Source organism: Petaurus breviceps, unplaced genomic scaffold (assembly GCF_028583685.1).
Source record: "Petaurus breviceps papuanus isolate PSGF00001 unplaced genomic scaffold, PetGlider_PUasm1.0 172, whole genome shotgun sequence".
Lineage (NCBI taxonomy): Eukaryota > Metazoa > Chordata > Mammalia > Diprotodontia > Petauridae > Petaurus > Petaurus breviceps.
The window spans coordinates 639,244-665,508 of record NW_027185755.1 but is presented as its reverse complement, the minus strand read 5'-3'; the positions used below and the strand labels follow the sequence as shown (position 1 = coordinate 665,508).

The following is a 26,265-nucleotide window of genomic DNA, read 5'->3' as shown; positions in this document are numbered from 1 at the left end:
GGAGGCCTAGAGTCAAGGAGCCCATTCCCCTTCAGTCAGGATCATTCTGAAAGGCCTCTTATGATAATTAACAGGACAGCAGTCCTTAGGGAAGTTTAGTCATGAGTATCTCCTTTCTCAAAGGCTGAGGACTAAGCCATCTTTTCAAAGGGGCTTTCCAGGGAGTTCAGGAAGCAGAGTGAAGACCAGGCGGCAGGAGGCAGACCACCAAATAACCTCAAAATTCTGCCTTTTCCAGTCAGAGACTGAACCACAGGAATGAGAGGGACCTCACACTTGGAAGCTGGTTTGCTGCTGTTAAGAGAAGACTTTGAACACCAGGACTTGCCCATGAAACCTAGTCTTCACCACTCATGGCCAGGAGGTCCCTGAGCTTCATGGACACTCTTACCCAGCGAAAATAGCGCCAACGTCAGCAATGAGCCACTCAGCAGAATTAAATCCCAGGATCCCCACGCCATGGAAGCGCTCAAGGCCGAGCTGGAAAAACACAGACACAGGAATCTTTAAGCGAAGCCTGAAGACTGCAAGGGCAGGAAATCTTTATTTTCTGAAGTCAAACAAAACAAGTGTTCTACAGATCTCTGTTTCTTCTGTCTACCCCTCTATGCTGATACATGGAGCCTGCTCCACTCGGGGGACCTGTCCCATGAAATCACCCCATCACTCACCTAATTAAGAAGTACATACAGAACGCAAGGCTCTGGGCAGGGGGAGACAGAAAATGGGCCTGGGCTCCGTCAAACCTTAATGTGTTTGCCCCACTCCCCACCCCCTTCCTTTACCATTTTCAGATCAGAATTCTCCAGTTGCTTTTTAATTATGATAGTAAGGAAATCCCAAGTAGTATTTCTATGGAGCTCTAAAGTTTATAAACTACTTTCATCCTAGTCCGTGAATGGTTTTTGTTGTTACTGTTGTTCAATCATTTCGGTCTTGTCATGTCTGACCCCATTTGGGGTTTTCTTGGTAAAGATGCTGGAATGGTTTGCCATGTCCTTCTCCAGCTCATTTGACAGACAAGGAAACTGAGGCAAACAAGGTTAAGTGAGTGGCCCAGGCTCACACAGCATGTAAGTGTCTGAGGCCACATTTGAACTCAGGTCTTCCTGACTACCTAGCTGACTGCCAAAAAAGTTTATCCTTTTTTCTGGATGAGGAAACCCAGAGCGATCAAGTGCCTAGTATAAAGGTATATATAGCTATTAAGATTCCTCTTATCACAGAACCTCTTCCTCTCTTCCTGCCAATTCTCTTTTCCCCCTTTCCTTCCCAATTACATGACGACTGCCTACAACCACTCTCATTTTCAGCCCACTTCCCCTTTCCCAATGGTCAGACCCCATCTCCAACTCCTCAACATGCTGGGCAGACATGGCCACTGACACTGCTTGGATAAGCCAAGGGATCACCAACTACAAACCCAGCTGAGGCAGCTGGCACTGCCATAGGACCTGCCCAGGCACCCTGAGCACCCCCAGGCCTTGCCACTCACCCTGTAACATAACCTCCCTCCAGGAGGCACCTTGAGATCAGGAACCATCTCATTTTTCTAACCGTGTGCCCGCTGGCACTTAGCACAGGGCTTGGCACACAGGAAAAGTTGAATTGATTTTTTTTTACTCATTCACTGAACTGGCAGAGCTGGGTTTTGTGACTCAAAGCTCAGGGCTCTTTCCCACATACTCTGCCACTTTTTTAAAACACTTAGTACTTTAGGCAAGAAAGGTGTTGGCAGAAAAAAGGATACTATTCATCGAATAGTCGAATTGGTCCTTGTATAAGCTAGTTAAGAATCCCTCTCCCAGACTCCTGGGTTGAGGGCTTGAAAGAGACCCAGCTTCTCATCCAAATTCCCAGTTTCACAGCTGAGGCTCCGTGAGGTTCGCTGACCTTGCTATGCCTACACAGGTAGGCCATAGAAATGTCCCTTCCAAAAATGTGGCCCTGATGCCAGACACGAAGTTTTTAGGAAGGGGTCTGACTGGGACAGAAGACAACAGGACAGTCCACTTGCTGCAAGGAGTGTGACCCCATCATTTAACAGGTCCAAGGAAAGGCAACAGTTTGCAAAAAAGGTCACCCTGGGAGTTCATGGCAGAATCAGAACTTGGATCCAACTCTCCCAACCCATCCAGGGCACTTTCCCAGTATAGTGTGGCTGCCTCATTTCTGTGCAACTCTAGGCAGATCCAACTTTGGGAGGAAAAGGAAGCAGAAAATGTACACTTTATTCTCAGCCTGGGCCTTGTCACCTCCCCTCTATGGACCTCAGCTTTCCATTTGTAAAAGGAAAAAGCTGGGCTAGAAGACACCAAGGTCCTCACTCTAACCATCTGTGATTCGAGGGAAGAAGAGATTATTTGCCATCCCGTTATAGATAAAGGTCAAAGCTACCCAGACAGCTCAGCTTCAGGTACCCAAGCAACTCCTACAAGCCCTAATGCTTGAAAAGTTCCCAGACTGAAGAACACCTCAAATTCTAACATGGGGCCTGGGATTATCATTCTTTGCTCAAAGGGAGACCTTGCTTTGCATTTAATTTGTTTTGGAAACCTGGGTTTTCAAGGGTGATCCCATCACAGGAATATGGGGACCAAGGGAAACAGGTGTTCAGCAAAGGTGTCCTTGGCAGATCCTGAGGTCTGAAAGATGTAATGGAAAAATTCTCATGTGGTCGGCCCTGAAGGCCCAAGATCATAAACTTTCTGAGGGCAATATCATAGGGCAACAAGGAAGAGCTGAGTTTGAATCCTACCTCTGATATTAGCCATATACACTTGACTTCACCTAAGCCTTAGCTTCCTTGACTACAAAAGGGAAGAATAACACCTGTGTTACCTATTTCACAGGGTTGTTCTGAGACACTCCAGCAATCACCTACTTAACGTGCACGTCTGTAAAGCACTTATATGAACACCTGCTGTTGTTACCTTTCTTGCTATCATTTTAAAGTCTGTAGATCTGTAAAATCAGGAGACTAGACTGTGAGGCTAGAGGAAGCAGAACTTGGGAGTCAGGACAGATCTCAGCTGGATGCTCTTGGCTCTGATAATTATTAACTGTGTAACCCTGGGCAAGCAAACTACTTACTTGGCCTCTGTCAGACTTGATATGCCTCAGCTGTAAAATGGTAATACCAATGTCTCTATTGCCTCCCTCACATTCCAGCGTGATAGACAGTATTATTAGATGGTCTCTAAGACCCCCTAGGGTTCACAGAGGTAGCCAGGTATAGTGGAAAGGACCCTGGACTTGAGAGTCAGGAGAATCCTGGCTCTAATACTCACTAAGCTAGGTGACCTTGGACAAGTGACTTGACCTCTCCAACCCTTAATTTCTCTATCTTTAAAATGGAGCCAAGAACCATACTTGCCCTACATCCCCTTGAAGGGTCACTGCTCTGTAAACAAAGTACAATAAAAACGTTAATTTCCTTAACATCCCTTCTGGCCTTATGTCTTACCCTGATGCCCCATGTACTACACTCAGATGGCATGTCCAGCTTTGTGAACTACAAATTGTATCCTTAAGATTAAGGAGTCCCCAAAGGGGAATTTTAGATGACACAGTCTGACTTGGGGTTTTATTCTTTGTTTTACCGACTTTCTGCATTGAAACCATCATTTACTGACTTCACAGATCAGCCGCCTCCCTCCATGGATGCAAGCTGTATCCTCTTCATTTTTGCCAACTTCTATCTCCCACAGTTTCTGTAGCTAAAAAAAACCCTTACTCTGCAGCCAACACGGTCGAGATTCTCTGTGAACTTTAGTGAGATATTCTTTGGGAGACAGACATGCAGCCACCCAGGGATGGTGTCAAATTTTCAAGACGGGTTTTTTTGTTTGTTTGTTTTGTTTTTTATTTAAATGAAGCAAGTGACATTATGGGTTCAAAGTTGGGAGGGATCTCAGCAACCACCCACCCAACAAGTAGCCATCCCGCCTGGAGATCAGCCCTTAACTCCTCTTACCAAAAAGGAAGAACCATTGGCTTACCTTGAGATAAGACTTGGCAGCTTTCCAGCACGCTAAGTAATACTCTTTGTAAGACATCATGTGCCAGTTATCTCCCGTTTTTGTTCCAAGGGCCATGTAATCTCCATATTTAATGACAGCTTCCCTCACGAACTGATGAATGGTCATTGGAGGCTCACTCCCAAAGCCATACTTCTCCATCCTTAGTTGGACTTCTCCATCCCGATGCACAGTCCAGAGAGCATGACCACCTGAGGAGGTCAATCCTGGGGATTCACCTTGAGCCACTGCCGATGGAATCAAAAGGTCACCCAATAGGAAGGGACCACAAAGGGCAGCTGACCCAACCTATATGTGACAGTGGCCTAAAGAAACCTGGGCAACTATCCAGGGAACTCATCCAACTCAGGTTTTCTAAAAGGAACTTAGAGAGGCCAAGAGGAAGGGAAGACCATGTGGGACAGGAACAAACTAGGGGCATGGTCTCGGGAGAATGGGGTCAAGAGTACAAAGGCCCAGAATGAGCAGAGGAGAGCAACAGATATTACTGATGTCCAAAAGGGCTTTTTAAAAACCTCTTCTGTGGGAGGCCTTTCTTAGTTCCCCCAGCCGCTAGTGATTCAGTGTGTAGATTTTGTCTATCCCCTCCCCACCCTTAGAATGCAAGCTTCCTGAGGGCAAGACCCATGTTTTTGTATTCTCAGCAGTTATCAGAGTGCTTGGAATATAGTAGGTATTTTTTTTTAATAATGCTTTATGGCTGACTAAAAGAGAGGTGGAATATTCTGAATGATAATGACAAAGACAGTCCCACTGGTCTCTGAACTAGTCAAGTCTTTTTTTTTTTTTTTGCTTTTTGGAGGGCAAATGGGGTTAAGTGACTTGCCCAAGGTCACACAGCTAGTTTTTGTGTTAAGTGGCTAAGGCCAGATTTGAACTCAGGTCCTCCTGATTCCAGGGCCAGTGCTCTATTCACTGCACCACCTAGCCACCCCTCTAGTCAAGTCTTATCTGGAGTTGTTGTTCAGGCCTTTTCAGTCGTGTCTGATTCTGTGACCCCATTTGTGGTGTTCTTGGCAAAGAAACTAGAGTGGTTTGTCATTTCCTTCTCCAACTCATCTGGAGCTGGAGAAAGAATGAGATGGAGAAGGAGATGAGGAAACTGAGGGAGATGGGGCTAAGTGATTTGCCCAGGGTCACATAGCTATTAAGTGTCTGAGGGCAGATTTGAACTCAGGAAGACTCAAAATTTAGTGCTCCTTCTGTTAAACTATATACAGGATTATAAATAATAGCTGTTCAAGCATCTCAAATGTGAGCGGGACCCTTGAAATCTCCCTCAATTCCTGGGAGTATCAAACTAACAAATCTGGAGCCTCAAACCCCTTCCCTGTTCTACCACTGCTCTGCCCACCCTCCTTACCTTCCACGTTTTTTGGTGGTTCAGTTTCTGCAGGAGGACTCTTTTCTTCAGTATTCTCAGTTTTATCCTCTTCTGGAACATGGTGATCGTTTGTCACAGAGCTGGAAGGCAAAAACTGAAAATGAGGATTAGGGATCCACAGCATCTGTTCCAAACCTTTGCTTTTTCCCCCAAACCTTCCAGAGACCCTCTCAGCTAAGGAGCCTCAATGCCTACTTCAGCAAAAAAAAAAAAAAAAATGGAGGCCACTGGATGAGAGTTCCTTCTTCTCCCCTTCTTATCTCACAAGGCTCTCACATTGTCCATGCCTTACTTCTGCTTGACAAGGTAGACATGTCTGACTCTGTCCCTCCCATTTTCTCCATTAGAATATCATTCCCCCCTCCCACAACATTCACTGTCTCTCTCTCTCTCTCTCTCTCTCTCTCAACCTCCATCTCTATATATTGGCTGCTTTCCTGCCACCTCCAAACATGTCTTCTCTATCCTTAAAGAAATCTTCACTTGGTCCTACCATCCTCCTTGAGTTATCATTCTATATCTCTCTTCCCCTTCTAGGGTACACCTGATGAGAAAGCCAGCTACAGGAGGGGGCACTACTTCCTCTCCTCTCATTGTCTTCTGAACCATCTGGAATCCAACCTTACTATTCAACTCCAACTGCTCTTTCCAAAGTGACCAAAGCCCTCTCAGTTGTCAACTCCTGAGTGTGCAAAGCCTCGTCCTTCTTGACCTCTCTATGGCACTGGACGCTGCAGGCGACCTTCTCCTCGTGGATACTCCCTTCACACTGCTCTCTCTTGTCTTTCCAACTTTTTTGACAGCTCATTCTCTTTTTCCTTTCTTAGCTCTTCATTCATGTTACAAACTGTGGATGGTCATAAAAACTATCTTGGGCCACCATCTTTTTTTCTCTTATAGCCTCTCACCTGCAGATCTCTTCAACTCCCACGAGTTCAATGATCATCTCTACAATAATGGTTCCCAGATCTCTATATCCAGTCCTCATCTCTCTCCTGAGCACCAGGTCAGCATCACCAACTTCCTTTTGGACATCTCAACCTGGATGTCCCCACAGGCTCTCCAACCCAACATATCCAAAACAGAATTCATAATCATGCCATCTCCTGCCATCCTTGCCCGCCAAAACAAATCCTCTCTTCTGCCACATTTCCCTCTGTCAGGGGCACCATCATTCTCCTAAGCTCACAATTCTGATGCCATACCCAACTCTTCACTCTCATTCACAACAGCTGCCAAGTCCTGTCCTTTCCCCATTCGTTAGCATCCCTCATATCAGACTCCTTGGCTTTGCTTACACAGTCACTACCCTAATGCAAGGCACTACAGGATGCTAACTGGTCTCCCTGTCTCACAACTCTCTCACACAGCTGCTAAAGTGATTTTTTCCTAAAAGATATATTCTAATGTCCTCTTCAGTGGCTCCTGATTACTTCAAAGAAGAGACATAAAGTCTGGCTTTAAAGCTCTTCACAACCAGGCCCCTCCTTATCTTTCCAGTATTCTTACACTTTGCTCCCCTTCCTGCAATTCGTGATCCAGCTACACTGGTCTATCAAACAGGATTCTCCATCACCTACTGCCATCCTTTTGCACTCATTGGTTAATTCCCAAATTCTTGGAATGCTCTGCCTCTCTAGTTCCCTGGCTTCCTTCAAGGCTCAGTTGATGCCACCTTCTGCAGGAGGCCTCTCCCAGGTCCATCAGTTGCTAGTGCCTTTCCCTCTAGCCGACCTTACATTGACTCTCTATGTATCTGGCATGTACCTACTTCTTTACATGTTAGCATAAAATGAGTTCCTTGAGAGCAAAGGCTATTTTTAGTTTTTCTTTGTATCCCCTTCACATAGCACCTGTCCTACAGAAAGTGCCTAATAAATGCTTGCTGACTGATCAATCAAGGGATATAGGGGTGGCTAGGTGGCACAGTGAATAGAACACCGTCCCTGGAGTCAGAAGGACCCTAAGTTCAAATCCAGCCTCAGGCACTTAACACAAAAACTAGCTGTGTGACCTTGGGCAAGTCATTTAAATCCAACTGCCCTCCAAAAAAAAAAAGCAAGGGATAGACCCAAGTTTCCCATCTCTCATCTACTCCTGTTCCCTGCTAAGGAATGCTAGTTTTCTCCAAGTCTCTAAGCTCAAACTGGGTGCAAGTGAAGCCATAAACCACTTAGCATTTTTAGTTCATCATAAAAGACAGAGTGCTAGCTTTGAGGTTGGGTAAATCCAAGTTCGAATCCTACCTTTGGTACTACATAATCATGGGCAAGTCTCTCTCTGATCCTTGGGTCTCCTCATCTGTACAAGTATTATAATGCCTGTGATATCTACCTCAGAGATAAGGTCTTGTGAGGATCAAGTGAAATAATGTTAAAGCACCCCGCTAAACTTTATTCATCATAAAGCACCTATTACTAATCACTGAGCACCTGTGTTATACATATGGCAATATGTTAAGAAACTTAGGTGGTTAAAGCTGGTAAAGACTGAAGAGACCCTTAGACCCCTTCATCCTAGAGGCAAAGTAGAAAGAACAATGGACTCAGGGGTCTATAAGCATGGGTTCAAGTCCCAGGTCTTCTAGGAAGTCACTGAGTGTCCAAGAATAGGTCATGTCATCTCAGTCTTAGTTTTCTCCTCTGCAAAATGGAGATAAGCTATGTTTATACTAGACACCTCAGAGAGATGTGAGGAATGCACTTCATAGCCTTCAAAGAAATTTAAGGATTAAACAAATTTATTTTACACATAGGGTTAAGCTCTCTATGATCTGGTTCCCACCTCCTCTCCTAGTCTTATTTCACATTATTTCTCTTCACTCACTCTTCATCCCAGGCAAAGTGACTGGCAGAAATAAAACCAGTGCAATTAAAATTAGAAAGGAAGTAGTTTACTAGGGAAAAATTCCTTCCATAAAGTTTATCTAATAAAGAGAAAAGATCTGATTTAAATGAATAAGACTTACAACTATTTTCCAATGGATAAATGGTCAATAAACACAAATAGGCAGTTTTAAAAAGAAGAAATCTAAACAAGCACATGAAAAATGCTCCAAATTACTAATAATTCAAAGAGACACAAATGAAAACATTTCTTGGGTTCCACCTTATACCCATCCAATTGGCAAAGATGATAAAAATGGAAAATGACAATTGTTGGAAGGGCTGTGGGAAAACAGGCACATTTAACACACTGTTGATGAACTGGCCCAGGCATTCTGGAAAGGAACTATACCTATAGTCACTAAATTATACAAAGCCTTTGGCCCAGTGATACCACTACTAGACCTATGTCCCCAAAGAGATCAAAAAAAGGGAAAAGGACGTATATGTTCCTATTTATAGCAGCTCCCTTTCTTATAGCCAAGGGGGTGCCCATCAATTGGGGAATAGATGAAGAAATTATGGCAAATGAACATAGTGGAATATCATTTCACCATAAAAAATGACAAAAGAGTTGGCTTCAGAGAAACCTGGGAAGACTTCTATGAACTAACTGATGCAGAGTGAGTTAAGCAGAACCAGGATAACAATTTATACAGCAATTACCTTGTAAAAACAAAAAAAGACTTAAGAGTTCTGAGCAGCTACAATTCCAGAGAACAGCTGGCAGAAGAAACGGGCTATGGAAGCATCCTGACAGAGAGTGGATGGGACTCAAGAAGCAAAATGAGAAATACATTTTCAGACATAGGCAATGTGGTCATTTCTTTTGCTCGAGTTCCCTTCCTTAATAGGAGAGGCCAGATGGGGAGGCAAAGGGAAGCTAGGGTGCTAAAAAGGAAGAAAAAAAGTGACTGAAACATGTTTTTGAGAAGCACAGAAGAGAACAGAAGGAAGTCCAGAAGGAATCACAATCAGGACAGCTTTCAAAGTAACATGTTGTATTTATTACATACTTAAAAAGAAAAGCAAGCTACAAAAACAGCTAACATTTATAGAGTACCTACTATGTGTCGAGCACTGTGCTAGGTGCTTTATAATTATTATGTCATTTGATCCTCACAATAGCGCTGGGAGGTTGATGCTATTATCCCTGTTTTGCAGATGAGGAAACTGAGGATGACAGAGACTTGCTTGAGTGTCTGAGGCTGGATCTGAACTCGAGTCTCCTGGACTCCAGGCCTGCAGCTCTATCCACTACACCACACCTCACTGATATCATAAATTCAGAGTTTCATGTACAACCCCCTCTTTCTGTTACACTATGTAGATAAGACCTGCTCATCGTAGTTGATGTTTGTTTAGTTCAGGTTCTTTTTTTTAAATTGGGGGAAGAAATAAAGCAGGTCAAAATTCAAACAAACCAAACGACCAACCAACTGGCCAGCAGCAGCTCTATACACCAGCTGTTCCCCTTGTATGGAATGTAGTCCCTCCTCACCACCTCAGAGAAGCCCTGGCTTTTTCTTCTTCAGCATTCTCTCCCTCTTGGTATCTTCCTGTGGTATCTTCCTGGAAGAATGTAAACGCCATGCAAGCAAAACCTGTCTTCGTACACTCATTGCCTAATGCCGTGCCTAGAACATGGTAGGTACATGATAAAAGCTTGCTCAACTGACCCTAAGACTAAAGTCATCTTCTATTGCCCTATCAATCATGGCACAGCAGCAGCCCTGGTTCTGAAAGCCTACTCCAGTGAAATATCCATTCTGCTTGATTCTACCATGTTGGAAAGGGGTTGAGTGGGGGTCTGGGGATCAAGAGTTTATCCATCTTCTAAGGATTAGCCTAACTAACTATCAGCACTGGTCTTTACAGGGTTGGCTTGACCCCAAGAGATGGCTAATCAAAATCAGAGGGCAGGAAAATGGATCAACTCCCATCCTCCCCTCCCATAGCCATTTGCCTTTAACACAATTACAATACCCTGTTCATCATTCCTAGCCCCACTCCATCATTCCCCATAGCTGGCCTTCAGTAGCTCTGTCCACTCCAGCTGTGGTTCTGGAGGAGCAGCCAGTGAATTAGCCATCTCTCCACTATCCTTCCCTACTCCTTTCAGGTGCTGATGAGAATCAGGGATAATAAACAAGAATAAGCAAGCATGGATAGGCTGCCATCGGATTTTCCTTCTGCCCCAAACTAACCCCTCTTCCAAATTTCCTTACTTCTATCAGTACCACCAGTCATCCTTCCAGTCTCCCAGGTTCTCAGACTTCTCCTTCTCTTTGATGCCACACTCAAATGAAAGTGCCCCCTCCAAAGTCACCAAACATCTCTTAATTGCCAGATCTGAAAGCCTTTGCTCATATCTCATCCTTCTTGATCTCTTTGCAGCATCTAGCACTACTCGACCACCGAGATCTCCTCCTGGATTCTCTCCTCCCTGTCCCTGTAGCACTGCTCTCCCTTGGTTCTCTTCCTGGTCAGGGGGATTCTTCTCAGTCCCCTTTCTGGTCATCATTTTGATCAGTTCTAACTGTGGGTATGTATGCCCCAAGGCTTTGTCTAGGTCTTCTTTTCTCCATCCTCTCTTACCTAGTGACTTTGGAAGGAAGGGAGGGAGGAAAGAAGGAAGGAAAAAAGGAATTTAGGAAAGAAGGGAAGAAGGAAGGAGGCGAGGGAGGAAGCGAGAAAGGAAGGAAAAAAGGGAGGAAACAAGTATTTACTAGGTGCCAGGCACTATGCAAAGTGTTTTACAAATATTATTTCATTTGATCCTCACAACAACCCTACAAGGTAAGTGCTGTGATCCCTCTTTTATAGCTGAGGAAACCGAGGCAAATAAAAGTTAAATGACTTGTCCACGGTCACACAGCTAGTAAGTTTATGAGGCCAAATCTGAACTCAGGTCTTCATGACTCCATGCTCTGGGCTCTATCCCAGGTCTTTCCCTCCAACACAAATCCCACAATACAAAGGGCTTCCTGGATGTTTTAAAGTGGACGTCCCACAGGCACCTTGAACTCAACATGACCAAAGCAGAACTAATTCTCCTTCCCCATAAAGTTATCATTCTTCCCAATTCTCCTAACTCTGTTGAGCATACCAGCATCTACCTCATCACCTAGATTCTCAATCTTAGCTGTATTCTTGAGTCCTCACTTCTGCTCACCCCATACATCCAGGCACTGGACAAATGTTGCCATATTTCTTCTTCCAATAGAATCTCTCCCATCTGTCCCCACCTCTTGCTCACACACCATCCACTGCCCTGGTATAGGTATTCATCACATCTCTTCCAGACCATTACAACAGCCTCCTACCTGGTCTCTGCCTCCTGTCTCCCTCCCTTCTTCAGCTCTCTTCTATTCAGCTGCTAAAGTGGTTTTCCAAAAGTACAGGTCTGACAATGTCACTCCCCTACTCTGTAAATTGCAATGGCTTCCCAGTGACTCTAGGATCAAATATTATTTCATGTCCATCTTATCCTTTTTTTAAATTTCTATTTTTATGTAAATTGCATAATACATAATTAGTAGTACATGTACACAGTAATGCAGTAGTACAATAATTTACAAATAAATGCACCTATAATGGGGAGCAGGGAATGGTGTGCAAAAAGTATTTTACTGATCGTAGTGCTCAATCAAAAAAGTTTAGAAACCACCATATAAGAGGATAAATTTTTTTTTCTGGCAACTCATGAAACGGTTAAGTGACCTGCACATCACTAAGTATCAGACACCACAGATCCTTAAAGGCAGCTAGGGGGCACAATGGATAGAGATGGGCCTAAAGTCAGGAAGACCTTATTCCATATGTGGCCTCGGACACTAGCTATGTGACCTTGAACAAATCATTTAACCTCTGTCTGCCTCGATTTCCCCATCTGTAAAAAAATGGAAATAATAACAGCACCTACCTCACAGGGTTATTGTGTGAGGACCAAGCAAGAAGTACCAAAGCTCCTGAATTCCAAGAGTTTTGATGAGCTCTGTAACTATGTAGTTAGGTGGATAGAGTGCTAGGCCTGGAGTCAGGAAGATATGAGTTCAAATCTTGCCACAGACAATTACTAGCTGTATAACCCTGGGCAAGTCACTTCATCTGTCAAATGGGGACAGGTTGTTGTGAGGATCAAATGAGATTTCTGTAAAGTGCTTGCCACAGTGCCTGGCACATAGTAGGCGCTAAATAAATGCTTACTGTCTTGTCCTTCTCCCCCAAAGTAGTACTTATTGTATAACTGAACACATCAATAATGTGGAAGGAAGATTTTAAGCCTCAGGGAAGTTCCTTCTCTGTTCTGGGCCTTGTTTTCTTCACCTGTACAATGAAGGGGTGGTGGGACTGATTTCTAGGGTTTCTTCCAGCTCCAAATGCTCCCATGATCCTACGTGCAAAGGAAACAGGCCAAGGGACACAGGAGTCCCCAAAGGGGAAGAAACAGTCATGTGTAACTATACAGAGGACCCTGGGCTGGAATCTTGGTTGTGATAAATATTTAGTGCCTGTGTAACCTTGAAAAATATCACGTCATTTCTCTGGGCTTCCTTTTCCTCTTCTGTCAAAGGGCAGGGCAGGAAGACAGGAGGATATCTAGGTTACCTTCCAGCTCTGAATCTAAGGACAACACCTGGTGGCTCCCGCTCCTTCCTGGGGCTCAGGCCTCTCTGTACCTGTCACTCCCTGGGACATGCCATTGGGTCTATCACTGGCTAAGGGGCTGGGTGGCCAAAACTCCCAGTTTCTCCACATGTCCCTCCCTTCTACTAACTTTTCTTGCCCCACAGGGATGCTAGAAGGGGTGGCACCCTCCTCCCTTTCTGGCTCTGGTGGTTGATGGTTGACAGATGTCAAGCTGGCAGTGGCAGGCAGGTCGGTGGCGTCCATTGGCATTCAAACAGGAAAACTCAGCTTCTCGGAACTTTCCTGGCTGACTGGCACTTATGACATCACTGTGACCTCTCACCAGTCATCTTCCCCCACCTCAAGGTGGGTTCCATCTAGTCCAGAAGACGAGGTTGGCTCAAAATTGGCTTGCAGATGCCCCTTGATGGGCACCAGACACACCTGGGGCCTTTGATCTATGGAACCCGACAGAGAAGCAGGTGGCTGAGTGGGACTGATTCACTGTCAGATAATCAGCTGACTGATGACTCACCTCAGAGCTGGACCTGGAATCCCAAGGACTGGCAGAGTGGCCCTCTCTCAGAGGTCACCTGGACAAGCTTCAGAAAAGGCATCAATTTGCAATGGTAGAAGGGATGAAACCCCATCAACAGTGCAGTCTCTGTCTCTACCCTAGGCTCTCAGAGATGGCACCAGTCAAGCCCCAAGTTCTGGCAGGTCTTGTGGATCTAGTCAGAAAGGCTTCAGGTAGGAAGAAACCAGTTCTACACTAGGTGTATGTCAGCTGGCAGACCTGAGCACCGAGAGGCTTCTCACCAAAAGCCTGGACCCGTTTTTGTTTTGGGTTGGGTTTTGGGGGGGGGGGGGAGGGAAAGGGAAAGCCACTCATTACATTTATCTACCAAGGTGTATAAGAGCTGAGATCTGTTTCAGCTAAAGAAATGCAGGGTAATGGAAAAAGGCCAAGGGCTTGGAGTCAAACCTCTGCTCCTTATTCAGAATCCAGATTATATACACTCTTAGACAACTCAGTGCCCTTTTCTCAGCCTGAGTTTCATAATTTGTAAAATGAAAAGCTTGGCTTCGCTGGTCTCTAAGGTTCTTTCCTGCTCTGGGAATATGGACAATCCCTTTACTTCTCAGAAATGGCTGTTTTGAGAAATACGCTTTATTAAGCATAGAGAGAGTGCTACAGGGACACGAGTGATGGGCACCATCAAGAACTTGCCCAGGCTCCTTCCAATTCTGAAATACCAGGCTCTGCATCCCAAGATCTCTTCCTATCTGCCATTCTATGTTCCACACTTCAAGGTCTTTTCCACACTTGGATTTTTTGAGTCCCTGCACTCCGTACATGAAGTCATAGATCTTCTGAAGCATATTCCCAAAACAGCATAGTGAAGCTATTATTATTCTTATTTACAAGCCCTGTAACCTTGGGTAAATTTCTCCTCTCTTGGAGCCTCAGTTTCCTCATCTGTAAAAATAACCATTTGAGGTAGATTGTGCTTCATTTTACAGATGAGGAAACTGAGGCTCAGAAAGTAAGGCGGAAAGAACTGGTTCCAATCCCATTTCTGATAGCCTTCCTAACCTTGGACAAATCACTTTAACCCTTCCTGTGCCTCCGGGTTTTTTGTGAGTAAAAGGAAGGGATTGGCCTAATTAATTAGCCTGTGAAGGCCCTCTCAGCTCTAAAATCTATCACCCTACAAGATGGAATGGTGATCTAGGAGGCATGAGCCCGGGAGATGATTTCAAAGAAACCTGCAAGAAATAATACAGAAGGGGACAGAACAAAAACAACAATCCATACACTAACCACGACACTATAAAGACAAGCATCACAAGTCCTAAGAACTCTGATGAATGCAATGACCAGCCATGATTGGGAGGGCCAATGATAAGGGCCGCTACCCACCTCCTGACAGAGAGGGGATAGACACAGGGTACAGAAGGAAACCTAATTTTTGGACATAGCCAATGCAAGAAAATGTTTAGCTGAACTATGTGTGTTCATTACCAAAAGTTTTGTTTTTCTCTTTTCTTTTCCCCAAAAATGGTGGAGAGTGGGGATGAGAGAAGGAGAAAATCAATTCTTGTGCACTGAAAAATATTTAATTTTTTTTTTCTTTAAAGAAGGTGACATTGGAAAATGGTACAAACCTGGAAGCAGCATTCAGGTGGACATCATTCTGAGAGAAGTCGGCAGGCAGGGCTCTGTAGGACTTCAAGCGCACAGGGCCAGGCCCTGGCTCTGTAACTGCAGCACACACAATATGCTCATTAGGCATGCTTCCTACAAAAAGAAGTTTTCTGAGATAAGCATGGAGGTCTGACTCTAAGTTAAGGGTCCAGGCATGCAGAAGGTCCAACAGGGAATGTAGCTCACTGGGCTGTAAATGTTTGTCCGGGACTCTGGGGCACCCACCCATGGGGGAAAGTGATGAAATTCCGAGCAAAGAAGAAAATAATGATGTGTACAGAACACTTTACCTCTCTTGAAGCTGATAACATCCCACTGAGATAGGTACCACAGACGTTAATTACAGACAGGGAAACCAAGATTTGGAGAAAGTCCTAAAATCTAAGCTCTAAGAGCTAGGTTGCTAAAGGTCATTAAGTACAATCAATTCATTTTATAGAAAGGGACAAGCCAATGGAGGCTAAGTAACTTGCCCAAGGTTACACAGATTACAAACCCCAGAGGTAAGATTTGAACTCAGCTCCTTTGACTCCAAAGCCAGCTTTTCACATGTGAGAAGCCAGGAAGCATCAGAAATAGGATTAGAAATTAGGTCTTCCTCCCTCTACTACACAATGCCATCTCTCTGTTTCAAACACAACATAAAAATTGACCCTATTTTCATGCCAAAACAAAATCTGCAAAGACATTTTTAAATTTCATCAATAATACTTTACATGGGGACAGATAGGGTGGCACAGTAGTTAGAGCACCAGTCCTGGAGTCAGGGACACCTGAGTTCTAAGCCAGCTCTAACCCAGCCTCAGGCACTTATTAGCTGTGTGACCCTGGACAAGTCACTTCACCCTGTTTACCTCATTTTCCTCATCTGTCAAATGAACTGGAGAAGGACATGGCAAAACGCTCCATTATATCTACCAAGAAAATCCCAAATGGGGTCACAGAGAGTCAGACGCAACTGAAAAAAGACTGAACAATAATACTTTATCTAGGAAAATCTCTCTGGCACAATGTGTGGAACAGCAGAGTTCTATGGGACACAGCTGAAGAAACGCTGGTTTAGATTCTCTCCTCTGAGCCGGAAAGAGGTCTGTGCGCTGAACAGAACGTCTTCCTTGGCACTGATGTTCAAAAAACTGGGACGTGGTTCTTTCCAAAGCTTTCCACCCCCAGGACTACATAGCATCAAGTCAGCCCTCAACATAGACTGACTGGCCCTGCCTGCCTCTCCCCACTAGGCAGAAAAACATCCTCTGGACTGTAAGTTCCCTGCGGGTAAGGGAGCATGCCTTTCCAAGATTCAGGTCAATAAATATTCACTAAGTACCTTACAGTTGTTCAGTCATTCCAATTGTGGTTGACTCTACATGTCCCCATCTGGGGTTTTCTTGGCAAAGATCCCGGAGTGGTATGCTATTTCCTTCTCCAGCTCATTTGACAGACGAGGAAACTGCGGCAAACAGGGTTAAGTGACTGGCCCAGGGTCACACAGACAGTAAGTGTCTGAGGCCACATTTGAACTCAGGAAGCAGAATCATTCTGATTCCAGACTTAGTGCTCCATCCACTGTGACCCCTAGCAGTCTAATGTATCAGACATTGAAGATATGAAAACAAAAATCAGTCTCTGTCTTCAACCGGCTTACATTCTACTCATATTACATAGTAGTGCTTCTGAGGCTTACATATCACTTTCCTCATTAGCAAAGGAAGATCTATTCCAAAGCTCCTGCTTAGCTGGAGTCATGATTACCCTGACGTGGTTACTCCTCCTGCCAGTATAGACAATATCCCACGCCATTCCTATCTCCATCTTTTCTTAACTATCTCACAGAAAATCAGCCAACATGCTGGACTAGCTTCCTCTGGGTCTTTTAATGCAGCAGAGACGCCCATCCCACCCTGAGGCTGACTGTCTTGATTCCTGGCATTCTCTACAGCTGTTGTCCCCCATGCTGGAATGCTCTCCCTCCCTAAGTCCCAGCTTAAGCGCCACCTTCTCCAGGGGGCCTTCCCCAGCCCCTTACTTCCAGGGTCTTCCTTCTGCTAATCACCTCCTGTTTGTCCTGCATATAGCTTGCTTCGTATAGATTTGTTTGCAGGCATTCTCCATTTTTTTCATTTTGCATTCCCGGTTATTTCCTCATCGGTACAATGAGCTGGATGAGGAAATGGCAAACCACTCCAGCATCTCCGCCAAGAAAACCCTAAATGGGGCCATGGTGCGTCAGACATGATTGAACAACAAAAATTCCCCATCCAATTATAAGCTCCTTGAGGGCAGGGGCTGTCTTTGCCTTTTTGTAACCCCAGTGCTTAGCACAGTGCCTGGAACATAGCAGGCACTTACTAAATGTGTACTGATTGATTGTTAGATTATCTCAATACCTTCTCCTACCAAAAGGCCTATATAATGTCTTTTACGCCACTTCTCTCATTCAAGTCATTGCTGGTATACTGCTCCATCCTGCCTGCTGCCACGTCCCACAACCCCAAGCATCTTTCTGTTGCCATTTAGGTCAACTGCAAATTTGGTTCTTCCCAAATAATAATCAGCTAAACCTTAGAAATTCTGGGGGTGAGGGGGTACAGGGGAGGGGAATCAACCTCTAATATCCATAGAAGCAAATGAATACAGGTTTGGATTTTTTAAAACAAGCCCATACAGAGGTCATTCCTCCACCACAGCCCTCTTCTGATACCTCTTCATTCTAAGGAGGACACACTGGCCATACCAGTAGAACACAAGTGATTGCCAGCCATGCCACACCCCTATTGGGCTGCTATAAGCACATGTCCTCCCTGCCGCATGCTTCTGATGGAGTCGCCATTGCTGCTCTGGGTCTCTGTTCTGGTGGGGCCAAAGTAGAATAGAAATTCCCTCCCTTGTCCCTTGATGAACTTTGGAACTAGGCAAGAAGGAAAAGGCATGCAAGTCCTCAACAGCAAACTCGGCCTAAGAGCAAGCTGCTTATTTTGACTCAGGCCCGCACAACCTGTGGACGGCCACTTGCGACATGCCAAACGATTTCAGGCAGCTTGCTTATGAAAAACACAGAGGAAATCATCCTTTATAAGTAGATGAAATCCTTTGGCCTGCCACAAGCAGCTCCTGGGCCACAGGCCTGCTTTAACTGATCACTGGGGCTCCAGGCTCTTCCTCGGTCAATCAGTCATTAGCAGACAATTCCAGTGACTAGCAGACCAGTCCAAGGATCTCACTTGTCCTCTCCATGAGACACATATCATTCAGTAAGGGGCCAAATTCCCAAGTTTGCTCCATGGCAGGTACCTACCTTTTGACAGAGGTCTATATATTCTATGATCTTATCAAGTGAACTGGAAGGAACCAGAATGATCAGATATTCTCCTGAACAACTCCCCCCACCCCAAACACACACGTAACAATACTTTACAATTCTTGGGTACTTTAAAGATTTAAAAAGTAGTAGGTAAAGCACAAAAAGCACAAGGTTGGAGGCTGGGTGCTGCCAGCAGCCCCTGACTATCACTGCAGCTATGCCAGTATGAGTCACTGCTCACGATCGCCGTCCAGAGAAAGCTTCTGGTGCTACAACTGAAACTAAGAAAGCAAAAAGGGAAAGAAGATTCTGGGAAGATGGTACAAGAGGTCAGAAAACTAAGCTCTCCAAATTCTCTCCTCAAAAAAGACAGAACATCACCTCAGAGCAGCAGAAATAAACACACGGCAAAACAGTTGTCCTCCTAAGACAATCTGACAAGCTGACCTCCAGAGGAGCGAGAAGATTCTGAAGAATCAACATACGCCAGGGGGGCAGCAGGGTTTGGGAGGCAGCCGAGGCATTAGAAACCTTCACTCTGCAGACTATATGAAGCAGGAAGATTGAAGGACCTTGCACTGTGGAGGGACACCAAGTACAGTTGTGCTGACCAGACATGTCCCAAGCTGTGGCTATGGGGAGGAGCTAGCATGTACCTGGAGAGTGCAGTAGCAAGGGGCAGGGACCCTGCTGTCTTGTGGACACTTGTAGGCCCTAGTTTCAGTTCTGGAGCAGAGAGGACAGCTGTAGTTTGCAGTACCCAAGGGACCATAGGGAACAAGATTATTTGTGGGACAGTAGAATGGAGAAGAGAGTCCAAGCTGATCCCTAGGACAGACCTTATAAAAAGACAGAAAGGACCTGAGGCTTGGAACATCATTCCCCATACCATGGGACTACAACTTAATTATACTAATAGCTGCTAAAAAAAAATAAAACAAATAAATAAAAATGAGTAAGCAAAGGACCCACCCATAGATAGTTATTGTAGAGATAGAGAAGATCTGGTTCATATTCAGAGGACGATAATGGAGCTAATAAAGTCACTCCTTTTTCAATGAGACACATCAAATGGTCCCAAGCACTAAAAGACCCAACCAACTAGAAATAGAGAACCAAAAACTTAAGGAAGAAAAGAATTCCTTGAAAACTAGAACTGGGCAAGGGGAAGTTAATGATGGATGTTCTAAGACACGAAGAAATCACAAAACAAAACCAAAAGAATGAAAAAGTGGAAGAGAAAGTGAAACATCTCATCAGAAAAACTGACCTGGAGAAATAATAGACTACCTGAAAATTACACTTAAAAAAGGAATCTTGATGCAATATTACAAGAGATTATCAAAGAAAATTGCCCTTAAGTTCTAGAACAAGAAGGCAAAGCAGATAATAGAAAAAAATCCACCTATCACCACCTGAAAGAGATCCCAGGAGGAAAACTTACAGGAAAATCACAGCCCGATTTCAAAGCTTCCAGATTAAGCAGAAAATATTGGAAGCAACGAGAAAAAAAATTTAAATATCATGGAGTTATAATAAAGATTACACAAGACCTAGCAGCTACTATAATGAAGGACCATAGGTCTTGTAATACTATATTCCATAGAGCAAAAGAGCTGGAGTTACTATTGAGAGTAACTTACCCAGCAAAGTTGTTTCCTGAATGGAGAAAAAAAAATGGATATTTAAGAAACTCAAAGACTTTTAGGTTTTTGTGACAAAATACCCAGAACTTAAGGGAAAATTTAACATATAACATCCAGGATGTTATACATACATACATATATTTATATATATATGGTAAATGTTAAAGACCAATTATAAGGGGCTCAATAAGGTCAAATTGTTTACTTTGTATATGTGAAAATATTAGCAGCAGTCTTATGACTATCATCATTTGGGTAGTTTGAAAGGCGTGGGCTGAGCTGAGTATAATGGGGTGATTCTCAAAAATAAAACTGTATAGGGAAAGATAAAAAGGAGTAATTATCTCATACATGTGAGGCATCAAAGGAAAAACTGATACAGAAAAAGCTAGTGGGGGGAGGGTGGACAATGTTAGAACATTGCTCTCATCAGAATATGTTAAAAAGGGTGTGTGTGTGTGTGTGTGTGTGTGTGTGTGTGTGTGTGTGTAAAAGTCTTCTAAATTCAGAAAGAAATAAGAGGGCAGGGGGATAGGGTTGGGGAAGAGGATAAGGGAGGGACTCTTAGAGGGGTGGGTAGGTTAAGGAATAGGAACACAAGGTAGCAAATAGAAGTGAGTAGAGGAGTGAGGAAGAACAGAGTAAATAGAGTAAGAAGGATAGTGAGAAAGAATAAAAAGGAGGAAAATACACAAGTAATTTTAGCTCAGAATGTGAATGGGACTAATTTACCTATAAAATGGAAAGGGAGAACAGATTAAAAATTTGAATTCAACAATATGTTGCTTCCAGAAAACATAAAATTGAGTTACACACAACATAAAATAAAGGGCAAGGGTAGAATTTATTATGTAAAAAAAAAAAAAGAAGCAGGGGATAGTAATCCTGACAAAGTCCAAGTTAAAAGAGATTTAATCAAAACTGAAAAATAGAGAAACTACAGTATTTGTCAGCATACTGTTTTAGACCATTTAAAATAACTACACAGTATAAAATAACTTGAGTGTATACCTGCCAAAACAGACATAGGAACTATATGAACATAAATAAAAACACTTTTCATACAAATAAATTCAGATCTAAATAACTGAATTAATATTTATTGCTCATGGGTAGGTAAAGCCAATATAATTTTTAACTGGCAATTTTACCTAACTAATCTATTTATTCAATGTCATCCCAATTAAATTAATTTTTTTAAAAAGTATTTTACTGAGTTAGAAAAAAATAATAAAATTCATTTGGAAAAACAAAAGTTCAAGAACTTCAAAGAAACTGGGCGGGGGTGGATGTAAAGAAAGTAGATTCAGCAGTATCAGACCATAAATTATATTATGAGGTGAGAGCATTGCTGAAGTGTAAAAAGGACATTTTTGACTACTTACTTTAAATTAAAATTTTCTTATATAGAACCTATGTAGCCAAGAACAGAAGGAATACAGAAAACTGGGGGAAAGCTTTCTTAGATAATCTCTCAGATAGGATGTAATAGGATTGGAATATTGCTGTGGTGTAGGAAATGATGAGCTGGTTGATTTAGAAAAACATGGAAAGACTTAAGACTTCTGAAGGAAAGATGCTATCCACCCCAAGAGATACATCAGATGACAGGAAGAAACAAGCATTGTATGATCTTATATATATGAGTATGTATGTATATGTTTAGATATCCATGTGTATGTTTATATATGTATGTATGTATGTGTGTGTGTGTTTATATATATATATACACACTTATATACATACACACATATCTCCACACTTGATTGTAGTTTTCTTTAGGGTGAGGCAAGGGGGCAAATTAAAAGTACACAGAAGAAAACAAAAGAAAACCAACAAAGGAGCAAAGAAAAGCTTGGCAGCTTTGAAAACAATGTATAGTACTTATTATACAGGTTTTCTTGAAGTGGAAATTTATTGTTTTATATTGAATCCTCTCATGGTCTGCTGGGTACATGGCAATGTTTCTTTTTCTTTTCTTATTTAGTATTTAAGTTTAAAATTTTTAAATTTACCAAAAATTTTTAAAGCCATTAAAAAAAAGAAAAAAGGGGCTATTGCAATGAATTCTCCTTAACATGAAAAGAGAGGACCAGCTATGAAGAGAGAGGGGAGACCAGGCCATGAAGAGAGAGAAGGGGGCTCAGGAGACCATTCCATGGAAAGAGACAGAGAGAGAGATTGAGATAGAGAACTAGATCATAAAGAGAGGGACATAGGCCATGGAGATAGAGGGGAACCACGCCATAAAGAGAAAGATGGGACCTGAACAGAGAGAGAGAGAGAGAGAGAACCAGATCATAGAGGGACCCAGGACATGAAGAGAGGTGGGGGGACCAGACCATACAGAGAAGGACCCAGACCATGGACAGAGGGAACCAGGCCATGAAGAAAGAATTTTCTTTGGGGGTTTGTCAATAAGCCATTCTCCTCAACCAATAAAAGTCACAAGAGCAAAGTCTACTATCAATTTAAAAACAAAACATGGATTCTTTGAACTGGGGTATTTTCTTATTTTGTTTTTGTACCTATTTCACAAAGGCTCACTGTATAAAACTAACATGAATCTGAATCACTCCAAGCGCAAACCAATTGGTTTTTACTTTGCAAACAATGTTTCAACCCTAAAACAACAGGATTCGTGATTATTTCTATTCTATATGACAACCAAGTGTGTTATAAAATACTTCAATGTTCTACATACATTGAAAAGATCAGTGTTTTCCAACTCATGAAGGTGAGTAAACTTGTTTCTTACCAAACAGCAATATTTTGGGCCTCACCTGAACTCTCCATGTAACAATGGCTGACTGCCAATACAAAGACTTTACTGGAAGAGCTTGGTTTCGTTAAGATGTAATTAGTACTTGGATCTGAAAGAAAACTGTGTTTTTTCCAAGAAAAGGTGAATTAACAAATGTAGAAAAAGAAAAACTGGTCAAGAGTAAATTTGGTTCACAGAAAAGAATTGATTTTCCCACCATGAAATTAAAAGCAATGTTGTCTTCCCCCATTAGAATGCTCCCTGAGGTCAGGGCTTGTCTTTTCCCTCCTTTTGTATCCCCAGCACTTAGCACACAGTACCTGGCTCTTAGCAGGCACTTAAACATTGACCGATTACTATCTGTATTTTGGCTTTTGTATGCCAGAAAACTGTATATGCAATTTTAATGTATCTTCCTATTAGTTTAGCTGGTCTGCAGACAGAATTTTCAGAGGGGAGCCAAGAGTTCTGTGATGCTCAAGATCTATTTTTGCCATTTCAGAAAGTTATGTGTGTTTTTCAAAGCTATGAGCATCCGTTCCAATAAGGCTGGCCTCTGTGGTGGTGGTGTTACTGTTGGACAGTCATTTTTCAGTCATGTCTGACTGACTGTTCCTGTCCCCATTTGCAGTTTTCTTGGCAAAGATACTGAAGTGGTTTGGTCATTTCCTTCTCCAGCTCATTTTACAGATGTGTCAACTGAGGCAAAGAGGGGTAAGTGACTTGTTTAGTCACATAGCTAGCAAGTGTCTAAAACTAGATTTGAACTCAGGTCTCCCTGATGCCAGGCCCAGTGTTCTATCTACCTTACCCCCAGCTGCCCCTTGGCCTCTGTGTACAGAGAGCAAGTATTTATTTATTATTTAAGGTAACTGTTTTATAAGGTTCTGAAGACATTTTCCTACACATATCATTGTACAAATAAAGTTATCACTTTAAAAAAAAAAACACAAAAGGGCTTTAAAAGTATTTTTACTGCTGTCCCTCAGAACTGGCATGACCTTCCTCCTAACTTTTGGAAACTCCAGCTTCCACCAAGGTTCAGCAAAGGGGCCACCACATAAAAGACACCTTTCTTTTCAGAATCCCCCCAATTGCTAGTACCCTCCCACACTGAAAATGTCATATATATGAAATGAGGATCTGGTGCCATATGCAGACCCCATCAATCAGTCAACAAATATTAATTAAATGCCAGGCACTGAGCTAAGCATTAGAGATACACAGAAAGGTAAAAGACAGTCCCTGCCTTCAAAGAGCTCCCAGTCTAATGGAGGAGACAACATGAAAACACCCCTGTACTAATAACATATGGACAGGACAGACCACTAGGCCACTAGAATTAAGGGAGATCAGGGAAAGACACGGTCCAGAAGGTGACATTTTAGCAGGGACTTGAAGACAAGTCAGGGAATATAGGAGATGGAAAACAGGGAGAAAATTCCAGGCATGGAAGACAGCCAGGGAAAATGGCCAGGGCTGAGAGCCAGATTGAAGTGTCTTTGTTAGGAGAACAGCCAGGAAGTCGGTGCTGCTGGACTGAACAGGGAACAAGATACAAGAAGACTGCAAAGATAGAAAGGGGGCAGGCCATCCTGGAGATAATACAGAAGCATTAGGTTTTATTTAACAGGGAGGTGACAAGGCCAGACCAGAGCTGTAGAGAGATCAATTTAACCATATTGGAATGGGAGATTTGAGGCAGGCAGACTATTACAATAGTCCAGGAGTGAGGTGATAAGGGCCTGTAACCAGGGTGCTAGCAGAGCCAGAGGAGAGAAGGAACTGTATGGGATGTTAGGAAATACACGGGTACTGGCAACAGACTGGATAGAAAAGTTGAGAGAGTGTAAAGAGGCTGAAGCCTGGGTGGCAAGCCTAGGAAACTGGGAGGAAAACAGCAGCACCCTCTATAGTAACAGGTGATGGGGGACAGGATCCCAATAGGTTCAGCAGGAATTATGATCTTATCTAAGACCAGAAAACCTGCAATATCATCTGGAAAGAATTCAAGGTCTCAGGCTTAATTGGAGTGAGAGTTGTAGAAGTTTATTGTTACAGCGGGCAAGAGTCCTTTAGGGGACCTGCAAGTGAGAGGGGTATATGCTTTTTGAGAGGAGCATGTGAATACATAGTTTAGATAAGATTTGGGCCAAGTTGAAGGAGACAAAAGACAAGGACAAAGGAGGGTGTGGGCCAGGCCCAGAAGAAATGAAGAGATTAAGTAAGAACAAAAGGGGTCACAGGGTGTTGCCTAGGTGGAGTGTGGGATAGGGAAAAGGGGCAGAGCTTAAGGATGGGAAAGGACAAATTGAAGTTACAACTTCACAGACTGGTTTTACAAGTTGGTTTGACCTAGACCCCAGGTACCCCATCATTCCCCCCTTAAACAGATGGGGCCCAAATTCATTTGGGGCAGGGGCGACGGTCTCATCTTGAACTGCTTCCAGCTGGAAAGGGATGTAGAGCTGTCCCTGCCTCTCAGGGTCCCATGGTTCAAGGGGTGGGGTTGGTGGCCAATGTCCAGAATTTGGCCTACGCCAGATCCAATGGGTGAAGGGTAGCAACTTCGGGTAATGACTGATATCCAGCCTGAGCAATCAACTGCAAATGGAAAGCACTGAGCCTAGAAGAGACAAACTTAGCAAGGAGGTTAAGCAGACAAGGACCAGGAAAGGGGCAAGTATAGGGAAAAGCCAGGACCACCATGAGGAAGAGGAGGAACCTAGTGCACTAAGGGATTCATGAAGTTCTTCCATCCAATTGGCCTTTTCCACTATATTTTTTGGTGTGGAGTTCTACCTGTCGGGAATTATTGATATACATGCAGCAGGAGGTGTTAGCTAGGGCACAAACACCCCCACTAGAGGCCAGCAGATAATCTAAGGCTAAATTAGAACATTGTCTGAAAAACCCGTTTAACTTGTTTTAAAGGAGAAGTGCTGGGCTTAGTGATGTTATAAATAGAGAGGGTTCGAGAAATCCCAGGGAGCACATACCTCGCCCCCAGAATTCACACCCTCTGGCCCACCCATCCCACAAAGAAAGAAATATCCTTGGGGAGCACAAATGGGGGCCCATTCATAGTAGGCCTTGAACATGGAGGTTCCATGGGTTATTTAGATTGCATGACAATGTTTCCGGCAGAAGAGTCACCTGCCAGTGAGGGGTGCTGAGCCTAAAAAGACACAAGTCTATCAAAAAGATTAAACAAACAGGGGCCAAAAAGTAGTAAGAGAAAATTGACCAGAAGTGGGGTGAGTATGGGCTAGTATAACCCATTACTCAGACTATTTCACTGTCTTTTATATTTTCCCATAGAGTAGGCCTTTCAAAATCCCACTAGAGATTTAAAATTTCTTCTTAAAGTATTTTCCTTTCTTTTAAAACAGTTAAAGATTCAT

At 43.4% G+C, this 26,265-nt stretch overlaps 1 protein-coding gene across 1 annotated transcript in view; it reads right to left on the bottom strand.

Moving 5' to 3' along the window:
* Positions 1 to 26,265, bottom strand: part of ACSBG2 (acyl-CoA synthetase bubblegum family member 2) — a 63,744-nt gene that overhangs the window by 26,120 nt on the left and 11,359 nt on the right. The window contains exons 2-5 of the mRNA XM_069082871.1: positions 15,111 to 15,243; positions 5,404 to 5,504; positions 4,002 to 4,267; positions 392 to 480 (exon numbers count right to left, since the gene is read on the bottom strand). Coding sequence (XP_068938972.1) covers positions 392 to 480; positions 4,002 to 4,267; positions 5,404 to 5,504; positions 15,111 to 15,238 — 584 coding nt within the window. The 5' untranslated portion in view covers positions 15,239 to 15,243. The remainder of the gene's footprint in view (positions 1 to 391; positions 481 to 4,001; positions 4,268 to 5,403; positions 5,505 to 15,110; positions 15,244 to 26,265) is intronic.